We start from the raw sequence: 22,795 nt of genomic DNA on the forward strand, positions 1-22,795 counted from the left end.
TTGAGTGAGCTTTGATTCACTTGGTCTGTTTGTTGTGATGTATTCTTGCGAGTACTTCAATGTTTGTGGTTTTATATTTGTATTTAAAAAAAATTGTGTTTGTATTTTAAATGTTTGGACCCCAGGAAGAGTAGTCTCACCTTGGTGTAGACTAATGGGGATCCACAATAAAACAATAAAAAACGAAAGCAATGCAACAAAAAGGTGCTGTAAGTGTTAAGATAAGTGTTTAAGTACCTCTACATTCTGACGGCCATCACTGACTGCAGTAAACACAAAATACATTTCCTGGTATCCTGTTCCCGCATTATCCAATCAGGAGAGAGATACCTCTCACTGCAAAAATTGGCTGACAAAATAAGAAATAAAACCTAGTTTTAAGCAAATATGTGCTTGAAACAAGTATAAAAATCTGCCAGTGCAGTAAGCAAATTTGGCTTGGTAAGATTTCTTGAAATAAGTCAAATTATCTATCTATAGGGTTCTCTCTCCTGATTGGATTGGATTGAAGTGAAAAGGGATACCAGAACATTTATTTTGTGTTTATTGCAGAGTGGAGGAACTGGGAAACCCATGACACACCTATTTTAACAAAATAATACCACTTACAGCACTGTAAAATCTTTAAAAGGGAAAGTTCAGGGTTATTATTAATCACTGGCCAAACCCCCTCATGGATAATTCAAAAAAAGGTTTTCATTGCATATTTCGCCTGGCAGAACCCTTATTGCAGAACCATAATATTGTGTTCCGGTTAGTCGTGCTACACGGACCCAAACACTCCCGTCTCCGTGCCTGGCAGAACCATCATCTGGTCTGCCGTTACTGTATGAAGCACTCGCTCAGGGGCTCATACAGAACCAAGCATGTCACCGTAAAGTATGTGTACGGGCCGGTATTTTATTGTGATCATTAATAAACAAACCTGATCAATATCTTTGACCAGGATGACTAACGAACCAAAACCAAAAACCCACCCTGTACCAAAACATGAAATCTGCCGTTCCGTGAGCGGAGAGAGACCTGCTGCAGACAAGAGTGGAGGTAATGTAATTATTACAAATGGTAACGGTGACCGCTTTGACATTAAGCGGCGCCATCGGGTATATTGCCGTGTTATGGTTATTGCCGCTGCCGTGCATTTTTTTAAGATGCGTTCTAAAAATAGATTTCCCTCCATGATGAATCGATCACTACTCGAGTATTTAATGCGATCAATCGATCTGGGGAAAACATTACTTGTGACGTTCCCCATTATGGTCCGTGTGAATGCAGTCACGCAGAAGGACCCTCTTTGAGTGTAGGCAGCCCTGGTCTAGTGGTATAATAATGCTTTCCATCACTGACATCACCAGCCTTCATGATAAACAAGGAGTGGTGCGATTTAGGCAACACAAAGGAACTGTCTAACCACTGCTCCCCAGACCTGGAGTTTATCACGATAAAATGTCGACCCTTCTTCCTCCCAAGAGAGTTAACGTCCATCATCCTCATCGGAGTGTACATTCCACCACACGCGAACACTGGGGTCGCACTTTCAAAACTTCACGACGAGGTAAACAAACTCCAGACAGCTAATGTTGACGCTGCCATTTTGGTTCTGGGTGATTTCAACAGCGCGCGTCTTAAAAAGGTGTTGCCGAATTTCTATCAGCATGTGACCTGTCCCACCAGAGGCGAGAACATATTAGACCATGTATACTCGCAATTTAAGAATGGGTACAAGTCACAGGCTCTTAGTCCATTCGGTAAAAGCGATCACGCCGCCATCTTTCTTTTGCCAAAGTACAAACAAAGTCTCAAGCGAACGCCGGTGGTCTCGCGAGAGGTTAAGCGTTGGGCCGTGACGTCAGAGGAGTCACTCCAAGCTGCACAGACTGGAGTGTATTCCGTGATAACACAGCCAATATTAACGAATACACCGAAACGGTGATTGACTATGTCTGTACTCTGGTAGAAGAAACAATCCCCTCCACCAAAATTAAAATCTACCCAAATCAAAAGCCCTGGGTAGACAAATCCGTCCGTGAGGCTCTGAAAGTGCGCACATCAGCATACAACACCGGGCTGGTGACAGGCAACATGGAAGAACACAAGATGGCAAGATACAACGTCAGGAGAGCAGTAATAGAGGCAAAACGGCGTTACAGGGATAAAGTTGAACTTCAGTTTGAAAAAAGGCTGACTCTAGAGGCATGTGGCAGGGCCTCAGAACAATGACAGACTACAAAGGCACCCCCCTCAAACTGAACAGTGACATCTCCTTAGCAAATGATCTCAATTCCTTCTATGCAAGGTTTGAGGCTGTGAATAACAACACCAGCCTACAAACCACGGCAATGGGGGGGGGGGGGGGTCTGCTGATGGAGACTCAGTGTTCAGGGTAACAGAGCATGAGGTGAGACGGATCTTTAAAAAAGTGAATATCAGGAAGGCAGCAGGACCGGACGGCATCCCCGGCCGCGTCCTAAAAGTCTGTGCCGACCAACTGGCCCCGGTATTCACTGACATTTTCAACCTGTCCTTGGAACAGGCTGTCATCCCCACCTGTCTGAAGAAGTCCACCATCATCCCTGTACCCAAAAAATCTACGCCCGCTTGCCTCAACGACTACCGCCCTGTAGCCCTCACCTCCATAGCCATGAAGTGCTTTGAGAAGCTAGTGAAGGGCTACATCTGTTCCTCCCTCCCCATCAACCTGGACCCTCTGCAATTTGCATATCGCCCCAACAGGAGGACGCCATAGCCCATGTGCTGCACACAGCAGCATCACACCTGGACAAGAGGCAGGGGAACTATGTGAGAATGCTGTTCATCGACTACAGCTCAGCATTCAATACCATAGTCCCCTCCAAACTCATAGCCAAGCTCAGGGACCTGGGCTTGAACTATGACCTCTGCCAGTGGGTCTTGGACTTCCTGACGGGCAGACCCCAAGTGGTAAGAGCCGGCAACTGCACCTCCTCATCCATCACGCTCAACATAGGGGCCCCCCAGGGCTGTGTTCTGAGCCCCCTCCTCTACTCCCTGTACACACATGACTGCGTAGCACAGCGGAACAACAACACCATCATCAAATTTGCTGATGACACAGTAGTGGTGGGCCTGATCTCTGCCAACGACGAAAGGGCCTACCTGGAAGAGGTAGAGAACCTGTCACAGTGGTGTCAGGAGAACTGCCTCTCCCTGAACGTCAGCAAAACAAAAGAGATGATTGTGGACTTCAGGAGGTCGGGGGTCAAGGACTACAGCCCCCTCAGCATCGACGGGGCACCGGTTGAGAGAGTGAACAGTTTCAAGTACCTCGGAGCCCACATATCCGAGGACTTGACATGGACCACACACATTGACAGTGTTGTGAAGAAGGCACGACAACGCCTCTACTTCCTCAGGCGCCTAAGGAAGTTCCAAGTCAGTCAGAAGATCCTTAGGAACTTCTACTCATGTACAATAGAGAGCATCCTGACCGGCAACATCACCTCCTGGTTTGGGAATAGCACTGCACAAGACCGTAGCAGACTACAAAGAGTGACACGTTCAGCCGAACGCACAATTGGAGGGGGGCTTCCCACCCTCCAGAACATTTACAACAAGCGGTGCAAGGGGAAGGCTAAGAGAATTATTAAGGACTCGAGCCACCCGAACAACTGCCTCTTTGAACTGCTGCGGTCAGGCAAGCGATACCGGAGTCTTAAGGCGAGCACAGAAAGACTCAGAAGAAGCTTCTATCCCCAGGCCATCAGGCTGCTAAACGAACAATAATCACTATGCAACAACCATCAAATGCACACAGCACACACACCCACACTCACTTAAACAAACAACACACTGCAGCAGCACCCACTCTCCACACTTTAGATCACCTAAACACACTTTACACTTTATATTTATTGGTAAAGGATTTGCACTACAACTCGTACACCTTACTGTAAATTGCACCTAAATTGTACCTCATCCCATTTCTCCATTTCTGCCTTGCACTATATAGTATTGTATATTAGTACACTGCACAGTATTGTATATTGTATGGTAACTACGTCTATTCTGCATCGAACATTGTACATATGTCTAAACTGAACACTGTGACCTCATTTTTTTACTTCTAATTTTACTATGTTATTTTATTTCATACTTATCTTGTCTTGCACAGTCTCTGGAGCGCAACAGTAAGAAGCATTTTGTATAAAAGTATTCTGTACTTCTGTATGACAACTATTAAAGAAACTTGAAACTTGAACTTGAAACTTGACCAAAACGTCCGGACATGATTTCAAAACAGGTCCGGCTGAGCAACAGATGCTGGTTATGACTGTTGTATTGACCGGTGTAATTCTATTTTTACTCTAAATCGTTTAGAGTCCTAACCGTTTGCAGCCTCTGTGCTTCATCCAATAACGCATTAAGTGACACAGCTTGAAAATGGGGATATTAAAAGGTCCCATTATTCATAGTATAGTATATATAGTCCTTATTAAATAGGTCTTTGATGTTCCTAAACGTGTCTTGTTGGGGATATTAAAAGGCCACATTATTCATAGTATATATAGTCCTTAAATAGGTCTTTGGTGTCCCTAAACATGTCTTTGAAGTTTTCTTTTGCCATTCTAGCATTGGGATATGGGCAGGTTTCATCAAGTTAAATGTAAGACTTTTTAAGACCTTTTTAATACCGCCTAGAACTAAAATGACTACTAATTTCACAACCATACTAGCGAAAAAAACTAAAGCGACACTAAACTGGCGACTGGACTTTAAAATGTGTATTATTGCATGTTCCATACAAGCTCTCACCAGACACACCAAGCTCCCGATAGCCCCCCAAAAAACATGAACATAAATATGATTTCATCTCCCGACAGCCGGGCAGCCCCCCAAAAATTGAATACCTGTGCAAATGAAATGTACGACTTTCTAATACCTTTTAAGGCCTTAAATTGAGAATTATGAATGTAATGCTTTTTAAGACATTTTAATACCCTTTAATACCCTAAGCAGTCATCTCAAGAAGAGGAAAACGATCACAGTACAGTGAAGGGAACCTCGTAGAGGCCAAAACAAGTGTGAAATATCTAGGAATCACTCTTGACCAGTCTGTCTCTGGAGAAGAAATCGCAGTGACAGTCCTGTCCAAAGTCGCAAAGAAAGTCACATTTCTATATAGATAAGATACACACGTGATCTAAACCTAAAAGTAAAACAATTATTAGTTGCATCTCTAATCCAGTGTCATTTCGATTATGCTTGTTCTGCATGGTATAGTGATATTTCCCAAAAGCTCAAAAATAAACTGCAGGTTGCACAGAACAATGTGTGTGTGTATGCTAAACATATAGGAGACATATAGGACCGATAGAAAGAAAAGAAGTAGGACTATTACCAGTAGATAAAAGAGTAAAACAACTTAAGCTAAACCACATGTATAACATTGTTAACGACAGGGCCCCTGCAGGCCTGTACACTGCGATGATATGATCGCGAATTGCCCCTTTAATTGGCCGTTGCGATTGGTAAATATTATCTGGGGGCGGGCTTGCGAGTAGTGCTTTCAAGCCTTGCATTCGCATTTCACTCCTAAATGATCCAAGGCGTGTGATGACGCCACTCACGCGAGCGGTCAGTGCGACACAATGTCGTGGTGCTATGAAAGAATCTGTCGGCAATGAATGAACTTACTGCGATCACAGATAGCCTGAGTGAAAAAAAAGATTTGCGTGTGGAGTGAATCTAGGTCACGCTATATACTTGGTACTTGTAGTCTATCGTGCGATTAAAGACCATGTCCCTATCTGCGTAGTCTATACATCCAACACCAAATCCCATAATTCCTAGCAAAACGAAACTGAACGTGGCCTCTCTTCCTTTCAATATGGACTATTGCATCGCCAAAGAAGCACCTCATTTCAATACATTTAAGATACAAATTTTGCTCTGCAAGAACAACGGAGTGGATATCAGTCCACGTCCGATGTGGAGAGATGATAAGATGATGATGATTGACGTGATGATGTGATGATTGATTGACGGGGACACGGACACTTCTAACGTTCAGGTTCAGCCATTAGGTGAGTAGTAGTAGCCCACTATTAGGACGTGAAATACTGTCTACTTAAATTTATAAAATATCAACCTATCTATCTATCTAATAATGAGACAATATGCAAATAAGATAATACTAATAATTGTCACGGTGTCCCCGTATATGAAATGAAAGTGGCTTGCAACTTTACTAGCTGTCACAAACTGTTTATTTCTCGTTTAGCATAGTATTACATTCCACTTCTATAAACAATCAAAGTCCTACCGTAAGAGCCTCATACGGGTCAATTAAACCTTTCCTTCGAGCTAAGTTGGACTGAACATTTCACTGTCAAAAGCGCAAATGTAAATAAGGTTGCGTCGCAACACGGTTTTCAAAATAAAGGTCACATATACAAATCCCCTCTCAATTCTTACTAAAAAAAGTCCCGGATATACATAAACATTAATTGGCATAGATCTCTATAAACGGCCCAACACATTGATCACTTTAGGCACACCCTGAAACCAGTAACATCACAAATATGAAGCAGGTAATTACCCATACAAATAATAAACCTTTCATGGGGTTATTTACAATAATAATTCATTTGATTTCTAAAGCACTTTTCATTGTGAAACAAATGTATGCAGAGTTTCTTGTCCTCCTGATTAATGCAATGGTGTGTGTGTGTTGTGGTGATCTCATTCAAGGAGCACTACACAAGCGCGCGCACACACACACACACACAGTTTGTTGTTTTTGTTCTATTAGTGATTTACACACTTTCTCGGTTGGTTCATTATAAAAGATACAAACCTGAAAACAAACGCACTTAAATGTTAAATAAAAGGACCACAGTAATGAGGCAGGAGGAACATATTTTTTAAATAATGGTAAAATTGTTATTTAAAAATGTGCCCCTAAAAAATATTTTTTGCCTCTAAATGTCTCATTTAGGGGCAAGTGTGCCCCTAGTGAAAAAGCTTAGCGTACAGCCCTGGGCCCCTGGATATTTGAAAGGTCATGTGGTTATGGTAAGAGAGCTACACAATCATAACACCAGAGCTAGAATTATGTCTTGCAGTGTTCCTAAAGTTAAGAGTAAGATAGCTAGAAGCTCCTTTTTTTCACACAGGTGTAGTACTCTGGAATGAACTACCTCTGCCTACTAGGGCTGACCTTCGATTTTTTTTGGAATTCGAAGCTTCTGGGCCGAGATTCGATTTTAATTCAAAGCTTCGAAATACATATTTTGTTTATATAAATATATTATTATTATTATAATTTTTTATTTCTTTTTTATGTTGTGGGACTTGTACAGCACTTTGTTCAACTTTGTCAGTGCTGTAAAGTTTAAACCTTTTTAAATCTGAGACAAACTAAACACTTTGCTTCCATGAAATATTGTAAGCAGTCATTTGAGGCTTTATAAAAGCAGCACAATGAACACAAATCTGTCAGTGCCGAGTCCGACTAGGGATGGGTACCGAATTCGGTACTTTTGAGGTACCGAACCGAAACACGTCGGTACTACCGAGTATCGAATCAAGTGAGATACCGAGAGAGAGAGAAAAAAAATTACTTTTCATGGCAACGTTCACACGCACAATATATGCTTACCTAGGATTTGACTTGATTCAACAACAAAGCAGTCGGAGCAATGACAAGCCGAAAACTGTCGAAATTGTAGTTATTTGAAGTTTGGATATTTTTTTTTTACGACTGAGGTAGGTAAATTAAATTTCTTGAGACTAAAGTACCGAAAAAAGGTACCGTTGGGTACCGGTATCAATTCACAGGTACCGGTATCGGTTCAAATGTGAAAAGGTACCCATCCCTAAGTCCGACCTCATCTTAAATAACAAACAGCATTGCTTGTTGTAATTAACAAAGAGAGGCAGAGTTGATTTTGCTTCGAAGTATTTAAGACCAGCCCTAGTTTTTATGTTTTAAATATGATATGTTTTTGATATCCTCAGGAATACAAATTGGTCATGATCATTTGTTTTTATGATGCGCTTGTAATTTCCAAATAATAATCAATAAGCATGCATCTAAACCCCTCTGTTTCAGGCCTGTTCTCAATGTGCTGTTTCTGCCTGAACCTTTAAATGAAAATGAGCTGCTCCTGCCCACAAACTAAATTCAGATCAAACTAGGCGTTGCAGATCAAATATGACTCAAGGTACATAGGGCCCCATGGATGGAATCGCGGAGTATTTCACGGAATTGAGATATTAACACAGAATTTTGAATTATCGCGGAATGGCGTGGAATTTGCTTTAATTATACATAAATCAGTTTTCATATAAATCAATCGTCACTACGACTTTAAAACTGTGACGTGGCACGGTCTACAGAGACGCAGAAATGACAAGTTACCAAATCCATTCTGAGACAACGGAACGCAGTGCGTCAGATGCGTTGCACATAACGGGAGTCTCTCTCGCTCTCTCTCTCTCTCTAGTAGCCAAACGTTACACTATAAAAACTAACTGGATAGTTGATTTAGCCATTCTCCCTTTCTCTGTGTGTGTGCACGCGTGCGTGCCCATCCCATCTCTGGAAAGACCAGATGAGGTCAGAGGAGTTTGATAGTATTTACTGTGAGGATGGCCAGATAATGTTGATATTTAAACTTAAAAAGAGAAGCTTCAGCAAGTACAAAACGCTGCTGACTGCCAAAAGAGAATCCATCACTGAGGAAAACACAAAGCGCCTAACCATCATGTATCACATGTCAGCCAGAGATGGGGAGAAGCATGAACCTTTAAAGGACATATCTTTGAAAGAAATGACATTTTAAATTTGTTTTCTTCTTTTAAACAAATTATTATTTAACTATTTAGTTATTATTTAGTTATTGCACGGCACTGGCAGTTGAACTGCATTGAACTGAACTGAAAAAGATCATAACTGAACTGACACTGAACACTGTTATTAAAGTTAAAGTAAAGGTATTTTTTTTGTTAAATCCAAAAGGAAAAAATATTTAAATTAAAAACCAAGAAATCCGAAAACAGGAAAAGATAAAAACGGATTTCATAGGACCCTAGGTAGGTACAGCAATATCATATCCAACTCACTCCCAAAAAAACTGTATCAGAAACATATTTTAGGTTCAACTTTAGGTAGAAAGGATAAGATTCACAAGCAAGCCACGTGTTTTTCAAACGCAATCACGTGTCAAGGACCGCACATTGCAACAAGAGCTTCTCCCTGTGACATCACATAAAGACGGAAGTCCAAGCGACTCGTTTAAAAAAAAGGCACAGCTTCTGGATACCGGGCCGGGTGCAAAATCTGACTGGGTTGTCTTATTTCACAGTTTCAGTGTTAATAGGCTCATCAGAGAGAGACCCACATGTACATATGTGCACAAACACAGAAAAAGTGAGTTTTTCCACAATATGGGACGTTTAAAAGCTTTCTTTGGAGAAAACGTTTATCATTATTATTATTCTGTGTGTGTCTGTGTGTGTGTGTGTGTGTGTGTATATACCTGTGTCATGATATACACAAACCAATTAATAACGCTCTTGCTAGTGGTTGTATATTATTAACTAAATATTAATTGATGGCCTGAGGGAAGCTGTCCCCAAGGTAATAAGCCTGCCAAGTACGCCAGTCAATTGTTTGGTTCTTTAATAACCCTTTCACTGTAAGAAAGAAAGAAGAAGCAAGCAAAGAAAGAAGCATTTTATATAAAAGTATTCTGTACTTCTGTATGACAACTAATAAAGAAACTTGAAACTTGAACTTGAAACTGCCGGACTACCAAAACGGTTAACCCTTTCACTGTGGCGACACACAGAAGGTTAACCCTTTCACTGCCGCACGACAGTAGATTAAACCCTTTCACTGCGACAACTCACAGAAGGTTAACCCTTTCACTGCCACGCGACAGCCGGTTAACCCTCGCACTGCCACACGACAGAAAGTTAACCCTCTCACTGCCACACGACAGCCGGTTTTAACCCTTTCACTGCCACACGACAGAAGGTCAACCCTTTACTACCACACAACAGACGGTCGCCGCACTACCAAAACGGTTAACCAGAGGTGGAACAGTGCTTCAGATTGGGGACCCGCTCCATTGGCAATAACGCTAAGCCCAGAGTGATATTGGTTATCCTGCGCCAAGTCAGAATAAAAGAAATGATTATTCGTGAAACTCGCAGGATGAAATGCAATCTGAAATACATGGATGTACCAATACACTGCTTTGAAGATTATTGTCGTGATGTAGTGGAACTGCGTGCCAAGTTCAAGACGGTGATGTCTCAACTATACCTGGAGAAATACAGACCCCTACTAATATACCCTGCAATACTTCGCATTGTCGATAAACAAGGAGCAAGGGTTCTCCTCAACTCGCCTGAAGATGCAGCCAAATTCTTGTCTGCACAACACGCAGAATAGTGTATAAATGGCCTTATAATCTCTGTTATGCAAGGTCACCATATAGTACAATCTTTAATAACCGAGGATTTGGGACAGAGAGACCTACGTGCTCAGAGTTTTTGAATGCTTTCCCCGACGAGTTTATATTATTGCGGACATATTGGATTCAAGATTGGAACACTCCAGAACATACTGGAACATTCAAACAATGTAAAAATGACATATTGGAATAATCTAGAACATCTAATCATTCTTTGATATATGGAACATTCTGGAATATCAGCAATACGTGGTCATTCACTCTACCAGAAGCCCCTCGGGGGAATAATCAACAGCTATCTAGATACAGAACCATCATAGCCGGCCGGCTGAAAGATCACTCTACACAACGATCATCGCCCACCCCGGTCAGGGGAAATGCTGCATATACGTATTTAAAAACTGTTTTTTATTAATGGGAAATAATTCCACTACTTCTCCAATTTATACTTTAGATGTTTAAGCATAGCAATGCTCTTTTAAGATCTAAGTTAATGTTCTCTTCCTTTTACTTGTTTCTTTTTTTTTTTTCATCCGCTCTCTCTGATTTATTGAGGCTCTCTCTTCAGTCCAATACCTTCATATTATTCATGGGTTACTATAAATTACACAAGTTCATATAAAATGTAAGTGATTAGGGCATGACAATTGAAGCTTATTTTTGGTCTTTATTTTTAGTTTTATCTCATTTAAATTTTTATTTATTTATTTTTTACGGGAAAGTGGCCAAGCCACAGTCGACATTCTACTTATGGTAGAATTTAGAGTGTTAGATCCTATGGTATACATAGGAATGTTAAGGATAATTGGATCATTCTGGGATATCCGGTGGTGCAAGGGAGGGAGTCATACGCAAAGGTTGTGTTCATGGAACACAATCCTGTACGACTCTCGGTGGGAGGGAAGGGTAGGGGATTTTTATTTGTATATATGTATGTTTTTAAGCTCGGCTCTCAACGGGACCTCACTAGTGGGATGTATATCTATTATTGCCTCGCACTCTAGAAGCATTACCAAAAATTACAATGCAACATGTATAGACTATGGCTAGTTTGAATATAATGATATGGAACACCGGGGGAATAAATAACCAACTCAAACGCAAAAGCGTGCTCACACTGATGAAAAAAGAACATGTGGACATTGCTCTGCTAAGCGAAACGCACATTCTAGGGAAAGACATAGATAAATTAGCGGACAACATATACCATAATATCAGTCACTCTTCTATTGGTACGAGAACTCGGGGTGTAGCCATAGTCGTTAAACGTAAGTTGAATATTGTACTAAAGGGAGTATGGTCTGATGTAGAAGGTCGGATAACTATAGCTAAGATTGAACATAACAGGAAAATAGCGTTGATAGCGGTATACGCCCCAAATTTGTACGAAGAAGATTTCTTCACTACACTAACCAATGCAATGTTAGACATTCCCGATTACTCATTTATAATAGGAGCGGATTTTAATGCCATCTGGAACCCAAGGATGGACCAATCTTACCTCGCCTTTTCCAGCGAACAAAAGAATTCATCGAAGGCATTAAAGGATTGGTCGAAGATTACAGGTGTAAATGACTTATGGCGGTTACTTAATCCCACAACCCGAAAGTACTCTTGTCGATCTGCGAGACATAATACACTATCCAGAATAGATTATGTCTTTGCATCACAGAGACTATTTGATAATTATGAAGTGGAAATGATACCCAACGCATTATCAGATCACTGTTATTTACTCCTTAAAGGTACATTTGGTATACTATCCTCCCGAGCCCCAAGATGGCGATTTAACTCGTTGCTGCTTAATAACAAGGAATTCATTACACAACTCAAAGAAGCTCTTATAGTATTCCAACGGGAGAATGCAAACTCGGTGCAAGACCCCAGAATAATATGGATGTCGGTAAAGGGAATGATCAAAGATTTCACGGATAGCTTTTCCTCCAAAATGCGCAAGAATCAATGCACAAAACTGGCTGAGCTGGAAACGCTTTACTCAACGTTATTTAATTCTCTAAAATACAACAACTCAACTCGACTAGAAAATCAAGTTAACGTACTAAAAATAGAGATCAATGCCATATACAGACAACAATCGGAAATACAAATACGCAGCACAAGACAACAGCAGTACTCCCAAGGTTCCAAACCCAGCCACCTATTAGCCATGCGATTAAGAATTAATGCAACATTTGCAGATATAACTACCATTAGAGCACAACAAGTACTTGTAACAGATCCTGTAAAAATAAACGATACATTCAAAGTATTCTACTCCGACTTATATAAATCAGAAACGACCTTCGATCAAAACAAAATGGACACATTTCTTAATCAAATTATTCTCCCTAAACTTTCAGAGGATGACGCTAAACAATTAGAAACACCGATCACACTAGAGGAACTCAAGAAGGCCATAACCGCAATGAAAAGTGGTAAGGCTCCTGGAAGAGACGGTTTCCCATCAGAAATGTACCTTTCTTGTTGGGACATAATTGGCCCCTTATTACTAAATATGATCTTATACTCAGTCAAGGAGGGGAACTTCCATAAGAATGACAATATTGCACTCATAACAGTCCTCCTTAAAAAAGACAAAGACCCCAACAAGTGCGGTAGTTATAGACCTTTAAGCCTCCTCGGAACAGATATCAAACTGTACTCTAAGGTATTAGCCATCAGATTACAAAAGCATATGACGTCTTTAGTTCACCCGGACCAAACTGGCTTCATAGGAGGCCGCCTGATCACTGAGAACATAAGACGAATACTGCACGTACTTGATGCCGACAAGGAGGACACCATACCTAAGGCGATGCTGTCCCTGGATGCTATGAAGGCCTTTGACAGGCTGGAATGGTCGTATCTGTGGGCAGTGCTAGAAAGGATGGGGTTAGGAAAAGGATTCATCGATATGATTAAAGTATTATACAAAGACCCATCGGCCATGATTACAACAGGCACAATCATCTCCAAAATATTTCCGGTATCACGCTCTGCCAGACAGGGTTGTCCTCTTAGTCCCGGACTGTTCAATCTATCATTAGAGCCTTTAGCACAATATATAAGACAATCCCAATACATAGAACCAATCGTAATCAAGGGCACACAACAAAAAATTAGTTTATATGCGGACGATGTAATATTGTTCATGCAAAACCCCAACACCACATCGCCTCATCTGCTCAAGTTGATTGAGGACTTTGGTGATTTATCGGGATTTAAGATAAATTGGCCGAAGTCGGCTTTCCTTCCACTTAACACCCCTGCAAAAAAAGATACAACCCTCCCAGGACAGATACCGATGGTAAAACATTTCAGATGCTTGGGAGTGGAAATATTCCCTACCATAAGACAAACGGTGAAGCACAACTACACAAAAATCCAAAACAAAATCAAAGACGACCTTGATAGATGGGCAAAACTTAAAAACACAGTACAAGCACGGATATCAATAGTTAAGATGGATGTACTACCTAAAATCAACTTCTTCTGTTCAATGCTACCGTTACCCCCTCCAGAGGGTTACTGGAAAAGATTACACTCCTCCACATACAAATTTATTTGGAATAACAAACCACCACGTATAAAAAAATCCACCGCACAGAGAAATAAAGCAGATGGTGGCATGGCATTTCCAGATTCTTTCCTATATTTTAAGGCGTACACATTAAGTCCATTGACAACATGGTTTGACTCCCAAGCATTAGCATCCTGGAGAAAAATAGAAGAAAACATAGTAGCCCCACATAGACTGAAGGACATAGCATACACTAAACTACCAATCAAGCACTGTGAACGAAAATTTGGCCCCATAATTACTCATGCGATCCGGATATGGCGAGAATCACAAAAAAAAAATCCTAACCCACAAAAATGGCACAATCATACTCCCTTATTCAATAACAATGCACTCTTAATTGGAAAACGACCTATAAGATTCCCTATATGGGAAGAGCAAGGCATACACTCATTAGGGGATGTTTTTAACAAACAGGGTTTTTGTAGTGATAAAGAAATACGCAAAGAATTTAATATCACCAAGTCCACATGGCTTTTTCACAAACAGTTAGAGCTATGTTTGAAGTCTCACGGTGTTCCATTAGACAGACCAATTGAACACCACAGATACCACAAATTCTTCTACGCAAGAGAGACATCGAGAGGTTTTGTTTCAGAATTTTATCATCAATTACTAACGTCCTCGTATGAAACCCTCCAACTTGACTCTGTCTGGAGGAGGGATATACCAGACCTGGAAAATGACTTTGATTGGCAAGGAGCCTGGGCAAATGTCCGACTTACATCAAGGAACCCGGATCATCAACAAATCAATCTTAACTATATTCACAGGACATACTTGACTCCTATAAGACTGTGCCGAATGGGGCTTAAACAAGATTCCAAATGCATCCAATGTACATATGGGGACAAAGGGACATTTATGCACATGTATTGGGACTGCTCAATTAATGCTTGTATATCTTATCGTGTGTTGTCATGTTTGTTTATATGTTTGTTTAAAAAATAATAAAAAAATAAAATACAAAACGGTTAACCCTTTCACTATGACGACAGACAGAGGGTTAACCCTTTCACTGCCGCACGACAGCAGGTTAACCCTTTCACTGCAACAACTCGCAGAAGGTTAACCTTTTACTATCACGGTTAACCCTTTCACTGCGACGACACACATAGGGTTAACCCTTTCACTGCCACGCGACAGCCGGTTAACCCGTCGGTTGTGTGGTAGTAAAGGTTTGACCTTCTGTCGTGTGGCAGTGAAAGGGTTTTAAGAGACATTTTGATTGAGTATTTTATTTCCGATATAACCCCCCAGCCACAGAGGTGGTGACACTTACCCCATCAGAGCCTGACGACAGCGGCGAGCCCACCTTGCTGCAGGTCGTGGCTAGAAGGTGCAGCGGTGAGGGCTGGGGGTCCTGCCCACCAGGGGGGCGGGTTCCAGGGGGAGAGAAAGTGGGTGGCCATTAGTCCAGTCCAGGAGGGGCCACATAGGAAGTTGGGACTCATCACTAGGCTAGCAACACTTTGAAACGTGTGAATGAATGAATGAAAACTTTATTTAACAGATTGCAGAATGGGTACAATACAGTACGGCTCAATACACACAATTGTTAAGGGGATGCAGACCAGAGAAAGACATTAGTCTTGTTTACATCAGATGAACTCCACCCTTCCACTCACTCAACACACGACAGAGAAGATGCACAGACAGGGGGGGGTAGTTAGTTAGTTAGTCCGAAAACACAACATTACCTGCTCTCCTCTGTTGTTGTCTTGCTGCTGCTGCTGCAGAAAGTCGCTGTCCACGTCCATGGCTGCAGCCATGTCGTCCTCCTTCACAGGCTGTTCTGGGGCTGTTCTTGTGTTGTTGTAGGACAACAAAAGAGAATAGCAAAGGCTTATTAAGCCAAGCAAACCATGACGTGTTACTCTACCTAACACACTAAAGGAACGTTAGCCAGCTTTGCCAATAAGGTAACGTTGAGGTTAGCTTTATGAAAATGGACAGAAGTTGCTGCACAGAACAGAGAGCTAACCAGCTAACAGCAGCAGGCTAGTGTTGTATTGGAGGGACGCTAGCTAGCTAACAAGCGTAGCTGGCTTCTGTTGCTAAATAGCTAACGTGAGCTAACTAACCGACATTAGCTGCTTTATTTACTTTCTAACTTTACTATATAAAGAACGAACAGCAGTGTGTTAGCTAGCGAGCTAACGGGATAGCTTAGCTTAAAGGACGCCCCCCCCCTAAGCTAGCCTGTTTGTTAGCTAGCTCCCGTTGGTTTATTATTAAAGAAATGGTTGAAATTACATACCAGTCATTTGCTTGACTTGTTTTAATTCGGAGAATCTGTGTGTATAATCACACACCAGACATGGTCGGCGAATTCTATTTTGGTCGAAGGCAACGCAACAATAAGATGATAACTGTCAAGATTTTTTTCTTATTTTTGATTGACGGGCGGTGGGGGAACACAAAGGGTGGGGCCTCAGATTGTTGACTGAGAGGTTTTTGCGTCACGTACGAAATCGACGTCATCGCGTAACAGGAAGTCCCGCCCATCTTCCCGACTGTGATTGGACGACATGGCTGTACCCCGCGCTATGATTTGTCAGTCACCGTGCCAGTCATTTTTTTCTGAACATTTCATTTCCTGTTTATTATTTGCTTTCTCAGCTGAGTTTACCATTTGCATTATTATTCATGGATAGATGATACAGTCAGCTTATACAAATCAGTTTACTGGTCTATGGTGCACATATGTAACTATATAAAGAGGAATACCACTCAATATCAGTTATTCTAATGTTCTACTGTCCAATTAACATTTGTCAAGACAAACTAATATCTCCCCAAAAACCTGAGAACTCAAAGGGTGATGTGATGTCATACAGTTGTAAAAGTTGCTTAAAATCTTTGTTTCAGCTTTTTGCTATACCTCGCTATATTTTACACCTGGCTGACATGCATCACAATTTCAGTTCTTAGTTTGCTGTTTTTTCTGGCTTTGGTTCATGTTCACATACTGATCATATGAATGCCACATGGCTCTGTTTTTTTTGGTTGGTGTGATTGGAAATGTTATTAACAGATTGCAGAATGGGTACAATACAGTACGGCTGTATTAATTAATTCCATTGCTATTCTTGAATAATAATGTGTAAAAAAAAATACAATAATTCATTCATATGTGCGGAATATTTTCAATCAAATGTTTTGTTTGTTTGTTGACCAGTAGCAGCATAAACATTACATTACAAGTTTCCCTTATTTTTTAAGTTTTCATTTTTGTACCTCATTGTACTTTCATTGTACTTAGGTTGTACTTTAGTTTGTATATTGTATATTTATATAGTGTTGGGACTTTATTTCTCTTAAACTTTTTTTTTTACTGTATGAAGCACATTATCAGGGCCTCTTACAGAACCAAGCATTTCACTGTAATGTACTTAAACGTGACAAATAAAAACAAACTTGAAACTTGAACATCCTAACCAGATCAAAGGGGATTTAGTTGGAACTAGAAAGATGTGCTCAGTAGAGCGCAAATCTTCACCATTGATTGATTGATTGATTGATTGAAAACTTTATTAACAGATTGCAGAATGGGTACAGTACAGTACAGCTCAATACATACAATTGTTAAGGGGATGCAGAACAGAGAAAGACTTTCATCTTGTTTACATCAGGGTCCCCCATTTTCAATTAATCGTAACATATATGACATACATGACATACAGATAGACAGTACTGCTACATCTATACATTTATGACATACCAGATTTGCAAATACAGTACTGTTTGTGTTACGAAAAGCCACCCATTTCTTCTCTAGTAGCCTACACCTTAGATGAGGATTAAAGGAGTTGTAAGTGGTATTTCGTAAGTTAAAATAAGTGTTAAATAAAAAGGCGCTTATAGACACAAGGATTTGGCGCAACCTAACTTGAGTGTAGTCTTTTGAGAGAAGAGACCCAGGGCTTTCGATTGGCTTTCGAATAAAACATTTTTTTGCTGCACTATCAGGGGCGCCTGGTGATACTAAATCCAGATTGAACTCTGCCATTGGAAAGGGGAGATTGGCCCGATCCATAGATGTGTGACTTGGCCATAATAAGGTAATTTATAGGCCTGATATAAAAGTCACATGAAAGTCAAATGACTGTTCAGTCTGAGGTCGTATTGCAAATTGATGAATTGAAAATGGGGGACCCTGATGTAAACAAGACGAAAGTCTTTCTCTGGTCTGCATCCCTTTAACAATTGTGTGTATTGAGCCGTACTGTATTGTACCGATTCTGCAATCTGTTAATACAATTGTCAATCAAGCAATCAAAAGAATCTGACGTGAGAGTCTGATTCAGGACCACATACTGTATGAAAGTGGCCCAAATGAGAATTGAAAAGATTCCATGTGATTTCTGCTGTTCACACTGTCACTTCTGCCTGGAGTGTGAACGTGGCTAAAGTGTCCATGTTAAGATGAGTTTTGTAGCAGAATTTACACAAGAATATCTTACACACTGTAGCTTTAACCCTTTCACTACCACACTACAGAAGGTTAACCCTTTCACTGCCACACTACAGAAGGTTAACCCTTTCACTACCACACTACAGAACAGGTTAACCTTTCACTACCACACTACAGAAGGTTAACCCTTTCACTACCACACTACAGACGGTTAACCCTTTCACTATCACACTACAGGTTAACCTTTCACTACCACACTACAGAAGGTTATATATTCGTATCTGGCTTATCGCGTCCCGCTCTTAAAGCCTATCGAGATACCCCTTATCTCCTGTACCTATTGTACTCCATCACGAAAACAACTTGTACACCCACACCTGACCGGGTCCCGCCTCTATGGAGGCGTAGCCTATAAGACCATGACCATGGTCACCAACACACCCTTCCTCTATACGAGTACCAGAGGATGCCGTTCGGTTATTCTCTGGCTCCCCGCACATTCACCAAGTGCGTGGCGACTGCGCTGGAGCCTTTACGTCGTCGGGGGTTACGAGTTCTATTCTATCTCGACGACATTCTACTCCTCAGTCGTTCGGAGGAGGTTGCCAGGTCTCATACCAGGCTGGTGGTGGAATTCCTCACCAGCCTAGGTTTTGCTGTGAATTGGAAGAAGAGTACCCCTCTTCCCAGTCAACAGGTGGAGTACTTGGGCTTGACGTTGAGGTCAAGGCCCATAATTGCAATCCTTTCGGAGCAGCGCCAGGTGTCTATCCATCGCACGCTCTGGGGTTTCCGTCTGGGAGGGACGGTCACGGCGCTGCAAGTGATGCGTCTGCTCGGCATTATGGCATCTGCTCACGCGGTGGTTCCTCTTGGCCTCCTCTTCATGAGGAGGATACAGAGGTGGTTTCTCTCTATGAAAATAGATCCGGTGAGGGACAAAGGGAAACGGTTGACGGTTCCTTTGTCGATATGGGGAGATCTCGCCCACTGGAGGAGGCTGGGTATCCTCACCATTGGGGTCCCCATAGGCAGCAGGCGCTCACACATCACGGTCTTCACACAACCCTTTCACTACCACACTACAGATGGGTAACCCTTTCACTACCACACTACAGAAGGTTAACCCTTTCACTAAGTAGTGACTGGTAGTGAAAGGGTTAATGTCCTTCCTTTCTTGTATTAAAGGCATATAACTTTGAAAAGCTTAGGGTGGGGCTTGAACATGTATTATTTAATTTGGACACATTGTTGACCGACTTTTATATTGTTGAGGTTTATATTGTGTAGCTAATTGCTCAGTGTAAACAAGTGGCTGTTACCATGACAGCTCCAGCAGTGTGAACCGGTTCGGGGCAGCGGTGGCCTAATGGTTAGAGAAGCGGGTTTGTGACCGGAAGGTCGCCGGTTCGATCCCCGGGACCGGCAGGGAAAAACCTGCTGCTTGAGCAAGGCACTTAACCCCCAACTGCTCCAGTGGAGTTGCTCAGTGGCCAATGGTGTCAGACTGTGGTTGTACTGGGCAGCTCCCAGGTATGAATGGAACTGTGTGAATGTGAAGCAGGGCGTAGCTGAAAAAGAGCATCTGTGCTCAGCGAACCTACCCTGGGTAAATAAAGGTTAACAAACAATGAACAATCAAAGGAAAAAAAACAATGAAACATGCTTTTCTTAATTGATTCAGCATTTGACTGTATTCATATTTTCCCTCACTTGATCATGTATATATCCATCTGAATATACCTGCATAATCCTTACTTATACACCTGCATATAACCCATATAACTCATAATGCATATAACCCATAATGTACAAACTTTGAACTGTTGCCAATACTCAATGTATACCTGCCTACTGCTTCCACTGTCTACAAATGTGTTAGACTGTAATCATAACTACCTACCTCCAACTATAGTCTACCCATCAGTGGCGGCTGCTGACCAAATTCTTTGGTGAAGCACAAATTATTATATTATATATTCAATTATATTTTTTAAACATCCCCCACTGTGTGTGTCAGTGGTCAGTGGACACAGATGAAAACATATTAACATTAGGTGACGGCGCACCTGACCAGACACAGATGCAAAAAATTACATATTCGGTGACGGCGCACTTGACCAGACACGGATGCAAAAAATTACATATTCGGTGACGGCGCACCTGACCAGACAGATGATATTGGGTGACGCGTGACGGCACACCTAACCAAACACAGATCAAAACATATTAGGTGACAGCGCACCTGACCAGATGAAAGTGAGTTCCACAAATCATGTTCAACCCAGATTCGGCTCAAACAAGGGACTAAACACGTTTCGCAATTCTGCCATAACAATGTGGAACGCCCTACCCACAGGCACGATTGTATCAGAATAACCCACAATGTACAAGTGCACTAATAATATTTGTGTCCTTTAAACATTGTCTTTATGTGGACATAAATAAAGATTCTAAATGTGTGTGTGTGTGTGTGTGTGTGTGTGTGTGTGTGTGTGTGTGTGTGTGTGTGTGTGTGTGTGTGTGTGTGTGTGTGTGTGTGTGTGTGTGTGTGTGTGTGTGACAGGTGTGTGTTAGCAGTAGGTAATGTACAGTTTCTACGTCAAATGTATATACTCCCTTTTCTTGACTCCTTCTGTATCACAAACAGTACTGTATTTGCAAATCTGATATGTCATAAATGTATAGATGTAGCAGTACTGAATATCTGTATGTCATGTATGTCATATATGTCCTGATGAATTGAAAATGGGGGACCCTGATGTAAACAAGACGAAAGTCTTTCTCTGGTCTGCATCCCCTTAACAATTGTGTGTATTGAGCTGTACTGTATTGTACCCATTCTGCAATCTGTTAATAACGTTTTCAATCAATCAATCAATCAGCTATGTGTTAGCAGTAGCTATGTGTTAGAAGCAGCTATGTGTTAGCAGTAGGTAGCTATGTGTTAGCAGCAGCTATGTGTTAGCAGTAGGTAGCTATGTGTTAGTAGTAGGTAGCTATGTGTTAGCAGTAGGTAGCTATGTATTAGAAGCAGCTATGTGTTAGCATAGGGTGACCATATTGTGTATTGAGCTGTTATATTGTACCCATTCTGCAATCTGTTAATAACGTTTTCAATCAATCAATCAATCAATCAAGGGGGTAGGAATACATACGTTTACACTTCATTCTATACTCCTGTTTGTTTGTTTTTTAATCTGTTTATTACTTGTTTTTTATTATTATTTATTTTCAATTTATGTTCGAAATAAATAAACGCATTCATTCAAGATATTGTCTGAGCAAAAGTATAGTTAATTTACTCCCTCGAGTCTGGCCCCGTGCGGATCTCGCAGCTGTGCCCGCACAGTGCAATACTCCAATTCAGCCATTGGCAATTCAGCCATTGGGTGGGTGGCACTGCTGAACGGCCCTCACAGCGCGGCCGTCAGCGCACGGCCCTGAGAGTGCCGCTGGCTCTGCGGCTCTGCAGCTGCATGGGAGTCCGGGGTGATCATCTGGCGCGCCATGTAAAAAGTTGCACGCCTGACATATCGGCATGTAACTCGAGAACCGAGGCACGGATGTGGGCGATTCAGATAGCATTCGAACGGCAACGAACAGCGCTTTAATTCGGCCATTTATATGTTCAGCGAAAAATGCAGTCCCGAGCCTTCAGATGCTCGCAAAGGGCCGTGAAACTGAAAATGAAAAACAATGAAACCCCGGACATTTCCATGCATTTATAAACCCCCCCCCGGACGCCCTGGACAGGGCGTGAAAAGAGGACATGTCCGGGCAAAAGAGGATGTTTGGTCACCCTATGTTAGCAGCAGCTATGTGTTAGCAGTAGGTAGCTATGTGTTAGCAGTAGGTAGCTATGTGTTAGCAGTAGGTAGCTATGTGTTAGCAGTAGCTATGTGTTAGCAGTAGCTATGTGTTAGCAGCAGGTAGCTATGTGTTAGCAGTAGGTAGCTATGTGTTAGCAGTAGCTATGTGTTAGCAGTAGCTATGTGTTAGCAGTAGCTATGTGTTAGCAGCAGGTAGCTATGTGTTAGCAGTAGGTAGCTATGTGTTAGCAGTAGCTATGTGTTAGCAGCAGCTATGTGTTAGCAGTAGCTATGTGTTAGCAGTAGCTATGTGTTAGCAGTAGGTAGCTATGTGTTAGCAGTAGCTATGTGCTAATTGCTCCCGATGAGCAGGTTGGCACCTTGCATGGTTGCGTCCACCATCGGTGTGTGAATGTGTGAGTGAATGGGTAAATGTGAGGAACAAATTGTAAAGCACTTTGGATAAAAGCGCTATATAAAATAAAAGCAGCCACTATGTGTTAGCAGCAGGTAGCTATGTGTT

At 41.6% G+C, this 22,795-nt stretch overlaps 1 protein-coding gene across 2 annotated transcripts in view; it reads right to left on the bottom strand.

The window, feature by feature from the left end:
• Positions 1-16,442, bottom strand: part of sp3a (sp3a transcription factor) — a 60,072-nt gene extending 43,630 nt beyond the window's left edge. The window contains exons 1-3 of one of the 2 annotated variants that reach the window (XM_084313960.1): positions 16,304-16,442; positions 15,744-15,844; positions 15,326-15,406 (exon numbers count right to left, since the gene is read on the bottom strand). In XM_084313960.1, coding sequence (XP_084170086.1) covers positions 15,326-15,406; positions 15,744-15,844; positions 16,304-16,310 — 189 coding nt within the window. In that variant the 5' untranslated portion in view covers positions 16,311-16,442. Of the gene's footprint in view, positions 1-15,325; positions 15,407-15,743; positions 15,850-16,303 lie in introns of both variants that reach the window. The other variant, XM_084313961.1, reaches the window with a different exon arrangement.
• Between the last annotated feature and the right edge of the window lie 6,353 nt (positions 16,443-22,795).

The sequence above is a fragment of the Notolepis coatsorum genome (assembly GCF_963971535.1).
Source record: "Notolepis coatsorum genome assembly, chromosome: 5".
In the NCBI taxonomy this organism is placed as follows: domain Eukaryota; kingdom Metazoa; phylum Chordata; class Actinopteri; order Aulopiformes; family Paralepididae; genus Notolepis; species Notolepis coatsorum.